This window comes from Rhinolophus ferrumequinum, chromosome 5, assembly GCF_004115265.2.
Source record: "Rhinolophus ferrumequinum isolate MPI-CBG mRhiFer1 chromosome 5, mRhiFer1_v1.p, whole genome shotgun sequence".
In the NCBI taxonomy this organism is placed as follows: domain Eukaryota; kingdom Metazoa; phylum Chordata; class Mammalia; order Chiroptera; family Rhinolophidae; genus Rhinolophus; species Rhinolophus ferrumequinum.
The window spans coordinates 85,080,103-85,091,730 of record NC_046288.1 but is presented as its reverse complement, the minus strand read 5'-3'; the positions used below and the strand labels follow the sequence as shown (position 1 = coordinate 85,091,730).

Sequence of the window (11,628 nt, the reverse complement as noted above, 5' to 3'; positions counted from 1 at the left end):
GTCACTCGGTTTCTCACGCTCTTCCTTCGTGTTGAATGGACGCAGTTTGATGGGTGTGGTGGGTAAGAAGTAACTGGCGAAGGGAGAAGAGGGGAATAGCTTTGTCGCTATTAGCAAGAATCCTCCGCTTTCATGAAAGAACCATAGTTGTTTTATTGTTTTTTTGTAGTGCCTTTTAGTCCACAGACTCGAATATTAAATCCAATAAATGATTGTGCACCTGGCAAGTGTCAGGCTCTGTGCTAGGTGCTGGAAATAGGGATGGATCAGGTGTGACTTGCTCTCAGGGAGCTCCCTCGTATAAATGGGTGACCCCGGTGTGCTCTGGGAATACAGGGTCCTATGGGGACTTCTGGAGCCCTGGGAGAAAGAGCGGCTGCCTTGCAGTCGGGGCGGGTTTGCAGGAGGGTGGGTATCGGAGCTGGGTCGTGGTGTTTAGGAGTTTGGCAAGGAGAGAAGACGTTCCCATGGGAGCCACCAGCAGGAGCGGAGGGTGGAGGAAGGGGACTACGAGCCAGTGGGACAAAGGCTGGCAGCTGCACCGAGCAGGGACCCGGACCCGGGAGGAAGGTGCACCAGCGTCTAGAGCGGGTTGGAGTCAGAGGGGAGGGCTTCCTGTCAGGTGGAGAAGGGAACGCTGTGGCTTGCGGCCAAGGCTCCTCCTGTGGGAGGGTGGCCAGATTTCTGGGTTTTGGCCTAGTGGGATGAGAATGCGGCAGAGTGATGACCAAGGCAGGCCCTTATGGCCACTCTGCAGTGTGCCCAGGGGAGCAGAGGTACCAGTTTCCCCAGGTGCACACGCCCCCTGTGATGGCAGACAGACGGCAGATAGAGCAGCCGAAGGAGACCCTACGGGGGCTGGCTCTTCCCTCCAGAACTCGCCTTGCGGTGGCCCTGCTTCAAGTACTTGCACAGACGGTGACTTGAGCAGCTGGGCCACCTGTCACCTGACAGAAGACACGGAGGAGCCGCGGTTGGGTGAGTGCAGCACAGAAGGAGCCCCGATGGAGCTGAAGCCTGCAGGACTTCCGGATCATGGAGCCGGAGAGGCCAGGTCAGATCACAGGAAAAGGGGTGGCCCGGAGCCCAGAGCACAGGCGTGTCTGTGGACCCAGGGACGTCCCAGTGGCAAACTGCCCATCTAGACCCTCCTGTCAACGGTCTGGGACCAGATGAGCCTGTGCACCGCCTTCACCCTAAGTCCATGGTCCCTGTGGCTTCAGGTGGGGTGTTGGCTGGTCATGTCACAGATAGTTAAGGGTCCCCTTTTATTGTCAGTTAAAAGCAACTGCCTTGAAGTCAGAAGGTGAAAAGAGCTCTCCAGGCCACCTGAGATGACAGGGACGTCATTTTTCAAGTGCTCTCAGCTTGTCTCAATGCTCTTAGAGCTGCAGTCTTTCTGCCCCCCACCGTTCGCTGTTCAGTGGTGGGTGATGGTCTCGCTGAGGGCGCAAAGCTTTACTGAGGCTGCTTTTAGCAGAGGCTCCGTCTTGGGCCCTGAACGTGTCATGGCCTGGTGGGCTGCCAGACGACAAGAAAGGGCCTCTTTCCTTTAGAACTTTGCAAGAGGACACCAGAGCGCGAGGCCGTGCTTTTTTAAACGATGGAGACGAATCAGGGTTAGTCACCATGAGTTATGATTTGGGGAGCAGGCCACATGAAGCGTCACCAACATAAACCAGGAGCCCAGCTCCGTTGTAGGAAGCAGTACTGTACGAAAACACTGTACGATCCACATTTTATGATGGACACGCCTTCGAGTTTATGCTGCTGGAAAAACAGCTGTCTTCTCATAGGAAGGGAACAATTGGTCAAAGTAGGGTCTGAACATAGCAGGTGGATGCCTCCGTGAAACGGGCAGGTGTACTCACCTGGGGGCAAGTGTAAGCTGGTCCTGAGCACCGAGAGGACGGGTCTGTCCTGGAACCATCCCCAGGGGCCGGGGGCCAGTGCCCAGCTGAGAGCTGGCTGCCGCCCTCCGCGGTGCCGCCGGCCGCTTTGGGGGAGGGCTGCCCAGGCCTGTCTTTTTATTCCGATGCCCTGACCCCTGGGACCTCGCTGACCCTGGATGGCTGGCCTTCCCTTCCCAGGGCGGCCAGTCCCTAGGACAGTAAGGGGCACCTGCAAACAGCCCTTTTGTGTACAAACTATTCCAGAGCCCACACCCAGCCCCGCCATGTGGGGTTCCCCAGGGCTCACACACTCTGAGCCCCCAGGGCAGATGCCAGACACCCAGGACAGCCTCCACCAACCCCGTCACTGAAGGTATTCAGACCAGCTAGTCCTAAGACTGCCTGCCCGGCCTCGCCTGCTGCTTCCTATGGAAACCACCAGAAAGGCTCTTATGCAGGTTTTCCCCTCCCTCTGCCTCCTGACGGACCCCAGTGCCCCGCCCCCCACCACGTGGTGTGGTGTGACGTGGCGTGGCTTGCTCTTTCTTCTCAGGAACTATGAGTTTACAAACTTACCTATTCAGTGCCATGGCCTCCTGATCTGTTGGCCTCCCCTTAGCGGATAAGAAACTCCCCGGTCCTGTGGGAAGGGCGTGGGTTTTGCTGTCTGCCAGCCTCTGCCTCGAATCTGCCTTGTTTTCTTATTTCTGTCACTCATAAAGTGGGAGAATAACAACTGTCTTGCAGGCTCATTGTGAGACTTCAATGGGATGAGGTGTGTAAAACATCCAGCACCATCTATCAGCCAACAGGGGCTCACAGAGTGCACACGACCCTGGGGGCTCTTCCCCAGCACCCGAAAGGCAGCTGGGAGAGAGCCCAGCATCCCCTGCTCTGCCGGCGCCATGCTAGTTCTTGGACCAGATCCTACAAAAGGTTATGTTATCACGTGGGAAAGAAGCGGCAAGCAGCCCTGGGCCCTGGGCCCTGGGGGCCCAACGAGCGAACCTGCACCTGCTGAGTGCACAGGCTGGCAGTGAGACCCCAATGGCCAGCTCACAGCTGTTCACGCCACAGGCCGGGCACACCTGCGCTGCCGAGAGCTGTTCTTGGCACAGGGAGCCGCCGTGACAAGCCAGATGCCATGCTAACTGCTTCTTGAGGGCCACTGGAGTGACAAAAACTAAAGCAGGAATAAACAGGAAGTGCCTGTATTGATAAAGCCCTTGCTCAGACAGAGGGCACCCCCAGACATCGGTCCTAAGGCACAGATGGGGGGCGTCACAGGAGAGGGGCAGAGTCATACCAGAGAGGTGGGAGAGCAGATCACATGGAGCTTTCGAAGCTGAGGGGAAGTGGGTCCTCAGGGGCTTTTGGTTACAAGGAAGAGAAGGCCCCACCCAGCGAGAAGTCCCACAGCCAGCACCTTCATGACTGTCAGGGACCCAGGTCCTTCCCACCCGGCCTCTGCCGTCCTGGAATCCCTCTTGTCGGGATGGGGGCAGCTGGTCCAGCCTGGAGTTCAGGCACAGCCGTACCCAGGGGAAGAGGAGGTACTGGCCCCCCAAGAATGACCTGACCTCTCTGAATTGCAGCCCCAGGGGAGTGGGCGTGCCGTGACCAGCTGCCACCATGGGTCTCCCTGTGCAGAGTCAGGCTCCCTGAAGAGCAGACAGATGCTGATGGAACAGGGCTTCTGCTGGGTGGGGGCTAAGTGTGCATGCGGGCGGGCGGGTGGGGTGCCCACAGACACTGCTTCAGGAGGAATGTGGGTGTCAGGACCCCGGAGGGTTCCAGGCAGGACCTTGTCCGCATGTGTAAAGGGCTCTGAGTGCACTACCGTGGGGAACTGTCCAGCGGAGGTGGTGGGGTACGCAGGGAGCCAGCTCACTCGATCTTGTGTCCACTTGTGTTTTGATGAATATTATTTGTTGTATTGATGTGACCACAATCCTTTCTTACATCCCATGTACCCATTACAGGACTGCTTGCTTTGACGCCCCTTTTTTTTCTTTCTTAAAAGGTGCACAAACCTAAATGTCTCTTTCTATGTCCTTCACATTTGACTGACGCTGAATTCTCCGTAAAAGTCCCTCCTTTATCTTCGGCCTTGGGAACCACAGGGAAGCCTCAGTGCTGCCCGCATTCCCCCTGTAAGTATCCTCTTTATTCTATTTAGAACCTTGTAGCACTTTCTAATCTTTTCCTTTGAATTAAAACGTAGTACGGGACCGACAGCTGCAGGCCCGGTGTGGCGAGCTGTCTGTTCTCGTTCCCCAGCAATGCCTCCTCCCATCGAGCTCCCTGGGTCTCCTACAGCTCCTGTCTCCTTTGTTCTTAGAGACAGTATCTCTTCTGTCCGTTGAGCGGTGACACACCCAGGTTCTGTGCTTTATCACCTTTAATGCAAACATTAGGCCGCTCACGGGTTTTACCCTCCTGCTCATCTTGCACCTGTGACTCCCCTTCCACTCAGCCTGAGGACCTTTCCTGTCGTGTCTCAAAGGGCGCGCATTTTCCTGCATTTTCCATCGAGTCACAAGGCATATCATCTCTAGAATTTTCTCTGGCTTCCTTTGATAAACTCCTATCCACAAAATGTGCCGTTTCTCTGAGTCCGCAGGGCTGCCCTCCACTGTTTCAGGCTTCGGGACGTGATGAGGAGGGCTCCCTCCAGACCACGTGTTTTATGGTCGCGAGCTGTGTCCTGTCTCCCCTGCTGCTTTCTCAGATCGGAGGGAATCCTTCTTTTCTCCATGCATCTCGAAGGCAGTGTGATGTGCAGAGCCCCAGACAAATCCCAGGGATCTAGCAGGCCATCGCCTTGTGTACAACCCCAGAACTGAGATGGGGCCCTCCCACCATCTGAGGTGAAGGCTGCAGGCCCAGTGTTTACTTTTGCATCTGCAGCATTCTGTGGTGGTTCTTTGTCCCCAATTCGGGGAAACGTGGTGGCCGCGCCTCTGGCTTGGAGTGAGTGTGAGGGAGCATCTGACTCAGTACTGAGACAGTGTGCTTAGGGGCTCCTTCTGGGATGGCCACGTGATCTGATCAGAGCCTGTGGACTAAGACGATGATACGCAGTCTGGAGCCACTGCAGTCATTTTGTGACCTGAGGACACCTATGTGCCCCTGTATCCGAGCAGTGGGAGCAACAGAACCACCGAAAGGCGTCCCTCTAACTCTGTGACCCAGACCTCCAGGGGCCGCCACACTGCCGGGATGTCATCAACTTCCTTAGCCAATCAGCTTTCTCACTCTTGTGAGGATGATTTCACCCTGCCTCCTGTTGCCAAGGCCCTTCTCCCAGCTCACTTTCAGTGTGGCCCTCACTTGTTACTTACTTGGGACACAGAGCATTTGGAAGAGGCTCCCCACCCAGCTGCTTCTGTCCCCCCCACCCCAGGAGTGGTCCCTGCTCCCACCTGGGGTCCCTGCCCCCCCACACCCGTCACACTTGGGACTGGCTCTTGGGGTCCCTCCTGCTCCATCTGTCTCCTCTATTTGCTCCTGTCCATCCACCGTCTTGACAAGACCGCCCCTATCCTCACATTCCCCCAGATACTGCCCCAATTCTCTACTCAAGTCATGAGAAAATTCTAGGAAGCATCGTTAGGTACATTCTAGAAAGCATCTAGTTCCGTGATTTCCTTGACTCATTCCTAGTGGGTGTTTCCCTCCCCCTCCCCCAAAGACCCCATTCTGTCCTCATCCACCCTTGTCAGCAGCCCCCGGGCAGTGGCCACCTTCCCCTTTGCAGCATGGTCACTTCCTGGGCGGCCCCCTGCCTGAAGGTACTGTGGGCGTGGGGGTGGGGGGGAAGGGGTAGGAGGGAGGGGCGTGGCTGCGGGGGCGTGGCTGCGGGCGTGGCTGCCGGGGGCGTGGCTGCCGGGGTGGGGCTGCCGGGGGCCGGCGCCTAGCAGCTCAGACGTGCACTTGAATCTGACTCTCGCTAACTTCACGCCTCTCTGCCCTCGACTATGGGATGGGGATGGTGGCACCTCTTTTATGTGGCTGCTGCCAACACGGTTTATGTAACTGCATGAAAAGTGCCCACACTGGACTTGGCACACGGGGGACACCAAATGGGAGTTGTCCGTGTCATTGTGATGAGCTCGTCCTGTGGCCACAGTGCTGGCGGGCTCGGCTCCTCCAACGCCCACTCGGCCAATATACTGTGTGGACGTCGTTAACAGCTGCACATTTGGGCCATAGTCATGTCAGCTGCAAACGATGGCAATGGTTCTGTTTTCCCAGCACAGGACCAGGGCGAGTCCGGCCCAGGTGCCCATCTGCCGAGCCAGGTTCTGTCGGTGATTAAGAGTCTAATTATAACGTGATGCAGAGGCCTGGGGGTTCTGGCCACACGTTACTAAACCGTCTGGGCTGGCGCGCTCAGTGCTGGAGCTGGAAGTCTGAGCTCACCAACTGCAAAGGCTGCGGAGCCTGGCAGACGGCGGGGGTGGGGGGTGGGGGACGCACTTGCTGAGTGGGGTGTGGCTGAGGAGCCCTCGCTGCCCAGTCCTGTGGGAGCAGCAGCGCGTGGCGATCGTGCCAGCAACTTGGGGCTCATGGGATGTTTTCGTGTAATGAAACCTGGGATGCAGCTGCCAGAGCCCCTCCCCCACCACACAGGCAGGGTGGGGCGCATCTCCCCTTTCATTGGAACTGAGCTCAGGGTTGTGGGTTTTTCTCAGGCTCGTCACTGAGTAGGTCAGCGACTGCCCATGCACAGAGACCGGTCTCTCGCCCAGGGCCACCCCTGCTAACTTAAGGACCGAAGGCGCTGCCCGTGTCCGCAGCCTGAGACCCAGGGGCACAGCTGTGTTTGGACAGGCTGGGTTAGTGCTCGGTGCAGAAGGCGTACACATATACCATGGGGGTTCCGGGCCGGGGTGGGTGGCGCGCTCTTAGAGGATGCTGGGAACGGCTGATTGTTGGGGGGGCCGCGGGGAGCGGTCTGGGGAGGAAGCCAGGCTGGGTGCCCCCAGGAAGGAGGGCACGTGATGATTGGGCCAGAACTCTGCCGTGATGGGTGGAGAGGTGGCCTCACTCTTCTCAGATAAGACGGCCCTGTGGCCGTTTGTGGCCGGGTCCAGCCGTGTTCAGACACGATTGGGGAATGCTCTTGGTTTTGTCTCCACCCTCACGGTGGTCAGTGACCTGGTCTGACGCTGGTGTTGGTGACACGGTTTATGCTGGACGAGGGAACGCCCCACTCCCGGATTCTGGGAGCGCGCCCGCTGTCAGGCGTCACATTGCCCGGCTTGGCCTCCCGGCCTCCCGGCCTCCGCTCACCTGGCCTGGGGGCCGGGGTTTCTGGGCCGCCCTGCTGGCCTTGAGGACGACGTGAGCAGCAGGTGTGTGTGCGCTTTGACAGCTGACGGGGATACCATTGCTTTGCAGTTGGCGTGTCCTGGATCCAGTGACGAGAAGGTCCGTGTCATGGCACCCTCCCCCCGCAGGTCAGTAACTGCTCCTGGTTCCTCTCACGGCGCCTGGCCACGGGGCTGCCCGACCACACTTCCAGGGGCCTGTGTGTACGCGCGCGCGCTTTGAGCTGAATGTTGAGAAATAGGGTCACAATAAGGCCGAGACGGATCATATTCATTTAATCTTTGTTAAAAGCATCACAAATGATTTATTGATTTTAAAAAGGAAAAATAAGATAGAATTTATCACATTTTGTTATGTGCATATACCAAGTATGGCGTAACTGGGTCAAATGAAACCTCAGCTGCCCGAAGCAGGTTGCATCTTACACCCAGGTACCTGTATGTACCTGTCATCAAATATATAGGCTCTCCGATGTATAACCAGATAAATCCATGGACCTACGTGTCGCTCTATATGATTATGGGCATGGAAAAGCATAGGGTACCTCAGATGCCACCTTATTCCCAGGTTCTTGGGTCCTCACACCCAAAATATTCTTGCTAATGACATAAAATACAAGAAAAACACAAATAACTAGGGGAGAACCCTACCCAAACAGCAGAGAGAATGAAGTTGAGTGGTCAGAGAAGGTGAAAGGGCTGGTTACCCGCAGGCACTGGTGAGTGGGGGGCTGTGTCAAGGGGACTCCGTGCTGACCTTGAGCTTGGGCCTGGATTGTGTGCTGACTCACGGGAAAGGCTGTGGGGCAGAAGGCCACAGGCTCCCCCGAGGGGTCTTTGGAGACTTCACGAGGGCTGGGTGGGGAAGGGAGTCCTGTGGCAAAGGTCCAGAGAACCCAGACTCTTCCACACCATCCTTGCCAGCTCCATGCCCTGGGCCCAGCTTGTCCCCAAGGAGGGTCTTGAGAACAACTTGCAGGGTGACCTCTGGAGAGGGCACCCAGGAGCCCCCGCGGGTGGGCAGGAATGGTGGGGAGAGGCCACTACCACTGCCTGGCCCCATGACCCCTTCCACCCTGTGATCTGAGTCCCCATTTGCGACATGGGAACACTGGACTCGAGGGATCCCCCACTCCCAAGTGCTGGGGGCGGTTCTGTGTGCGAGGTGTCACCCCTGGGCCTCCCCTCCCACAGGGAAGATGGGTTAATGTCCCCCAGGCTTCATTCCAGGCCAGCAGTTGCTGGCCTGGACTCTGGTGTTCCCCACCTCCAGGAAAGGCCAGGCCACCTGAGAGCCCTGCCTGGGGTGGGCAGGGGAAGACTGACTTCCGGTTTCAAGGCAAAAGGTGAGGCTCCCACTCTGGATTCATGTGTGTAGCTGGAGGCCAGCGTCCCTGATTCTAGGCATGTTTGTGTGAGTGGACTCGCACGGCGTGGGGCACAGAGGGCTGGTTCCTGGGGCACCTCTGCTACCCTTTTGCTGTGTGACCTTGGGAAAGTTAAGTCACCCCCTCTCTGGGCCTTGGCTTATCTTCAAAATGAGGGGCTCACTCCTGGATGGCCCTCCTGGCTCTCCAATCCTAAACCTTTCTGGTTCTAGGGTTTCACACGGGTCCCTGAAGCTATAAGGAAGGACAACAGACGTCGCATCTGTAGGCAGGTCCCACACTGCTCCTGGGAGGAGGTGGGCCTGCAGAAGGGCGCCTCCTACTGGTTGGCTGTGTTAGTGCAGGTTTCCGTGGCCCCCCGCAGGGGGAAAGCCAGGGCCAGCCTTTGCCCCTCTGGGACCCAGGGAAGAGACCCTGCCAGCAGAAGCAGAGGGGCAGCCCCGGGCATTCTGGTAAAGGGGCTCCTGAGAGTGGGGCTCTGACAAAACAACCCAGATGGCTACCATCTGGCCATAAAAATAAGAAGTTAAAAATAAACAGCTACCTGGAGAGGTATTTACATTATCTGCAGTTTAAAAAGAGGAGGGACAGCAGGAGGAATGGAGGATGGTGGGGGGGGCCTGGTCACAGCTTTCCAGACTCTGGGGGATGAACCCCTGCAGAAAGAGGGACATCCAGGGGCAGGAGCCGTCTCCCTGGGGAGGAGCTTCTGAGGAGAAAGCAGGCCCCCGGTGTCCATTTGCGGTGGCAGGAGCCTGCGGGCCGAGTGTCTGCGGTTCTGGGAGGGTCGGCTCAGCTCCCTGTCCCAGGGGTACCAGCACTGGCCACCAGAGGTCAGGCCTCGGGCTGGGCCACGTGTGTGGGACAGCCAGGGCAGCGGCCCAGGACCCAGGGGTAGAGGCGTACCCAGAGTCAGGGTGGAGGCCATGGGTGGTGCCGAGGGCCTGGTGTCCAGGGAGGGCAGGAGTCAGCTGGCCCCCCATGTGTCCTGTGGGCTGGGTGGGCTGGGACTGGACAGTGGGGGCGGGGCATTTGTCGCCTCACATGGGGATAGCTGGAGGTGGCTTTTCCGCAGGTCTCTGAGGGGATGCCAGTCTCAGCACCAGTGGCGGCCACATCTGTGGTTCTGTGCCCTCCACGGGGACGAAACGACAGAGGAGACTGTTCTGGGCTCGGGCTCCGCGGGCATCAGCTCACCAGGTAGCTGTGCATCTCACGGGAGTTGATGCTCAGGACCACGCCTGAGTGGTTCCCTAGGAAACAGACATGCCCACTTATGAGCACAGGCCCATGGGTGCAGGGGCTGAGATGAGCGGGGGCCGTGGTGGCCTCCGCAGGCACCACGGCACCACCGTGCGGCGGGTATCCCACGGTTCCTTCGGTCGTGTAGGCCAGGCCTAAACGCGGTGCGGAGGTGCTGGGGTCTCCACGTCTCCTGGTGGGTGGCTACGAGTGGGTTCTCCCAGTGGGTTCTCCCGGTGCTGGCACAGCGGTGGCCCCCACTTGTGTGAGCCGAGACCAGCCACCGCCTGCTGCACCCAGTGACCTGGTCATCGGCAGCAGGGGGGTGCAGGAGGGGCTTCGCCCCCTCCTGGCAGTGGGCCCTGAAGGCCCGCCGTGGTACATACGGCCCCGGGATGCGGCAGGAGAGAGAAGGGGACAGTGACGGTCAGAAACAGCACTGAGTCGGGTGGTGGGGGTGGGAGGCCTTCCTTAGGAGACCAGGGACAGAGGTGTGGCCCGGAGGGAGGAGCTGGCACGGGTGAGACTGGGTCTGCTCCTGGCCTGTGGCCCCCAGAAAGCGGCTGAGGGCTCCAGGCACCAGCCAGGCTAGGGTGGTGCCATGTCATGAGCTCCACTGCAGGGTGAAACCTTCAAGGTTGTCACCGTGCGGCTGGGTTTTGGCATCTGTGACTCAGGGATGATAACAGCACCTCCCTAAAAGGACCATGGTGGGGGGCTGTAAGGGAAAACACCCCTGAAGATGTGGCAGGGCCTGACACATCCTGGGTGCTCGAGTTATCGTCACGCTGTTACTGTTCTGCAGGGGCGGGACAGCAAACAGTCGCCAGACGCAGGTCGCCCATGCCCTGCCCTCCGGCCAAGCTTGGGAAGTCATGTGTTACGGGGCTGCAAGGCCGCCAGGCACGAAGGGAGGGAGAGTGACCCCCGAGTTCTGGCGCTCTGACCAGCCCAATCCCGGGTGGGGCGAGACCTGGTGGAGGGGGTCTGGGGGTTGCAACCGTGGGGGGCACACAAGGTGATCGCCTGAGCCTGCAGCCGTTGGGGGCACTGGCTTTGGAGCCGCAGAGTTAGTGGTGACTCTGGCTCCCACATCAGCTACGTGACCGGGGAGTTTGACAGACCACTCTGAACCTCAGCTTGCTCATCTGTCAAATGGGCACCTTACCAGTTGGTTGCCCACGTTGGGGAGGCACTGAGACTGGGGCCTGGCCTGAAGTGAGTGCTAGGAAACAGGACTTATCATTATGTCCAAGGAGGCTACAGACACATCTGGACCGGGGGGCATGGGCTAGGTGACCCACTGTGCAGTCACGGCTGACCTGGGTGTACGTTCAAAGTCAGCCACGTGTCAGCTGTGCACCCTCTGCGCCTCACTGCCAATCATCTAAGCCACGAGGACAGTGATTTCTATGTCTCACAGTTCTGAGGACACAGCACACAGGGTGTGAGGCCAGTCCTAGCAGTGACACGACACTCCAGCCACACTCTGCTCTGGCTGCTGGCCTGCAGTCCTCACAGAGACGCCAGAGGTGGCGCCGTCCCCGCGAACTCAGACACAGACAGAAATGGGAGCGTGAGGGGACACGATGGGTCTGAACTCCAGCCCCCCCCACCAGCTCTGTGACCCAGCGCAGTGTGTCTCTGTGCCTCTGTGAACTCGGCTCTGAAAAGAAGCTTGTCTACTGGGGTTGCTGAAGTGACAGCATCCACGACATGGCTGGAGCCTCAGTTTACCTTATGGAAAGGATCAGCTGTACTGTGGGCCCG

General features: G+C 58.5%; 1 protein-coding gene across 2 annotated transcripts in view; it reads right to left on the bottom strand.

The window, feature by feature from the left end:
* Positions 1-7,524: 7,524 nt before the first annotated feature.
* Positions 7,525-11,628, bottom strand: part of SORCS2 (sortilin related VPS10 domain containing receptor 2) — a 392,162-nt gene continuing 388,058 nt past the window's right edge. For both annotated transcript variants that reach the window (XM_033106450.1, XM_033106451.1), the window contains exon 27: positions 7,525-9,869. In XM_033106450.1, coding sequence (XP_032962341.1) covers positions 9,805-9,869 — 65 coding nt within the window. In that variant the 3' untranslated portion in view covers positions 7,525-9,804. The remainder of the gene's footprint in view (positions 9,870-11,628) is intronic.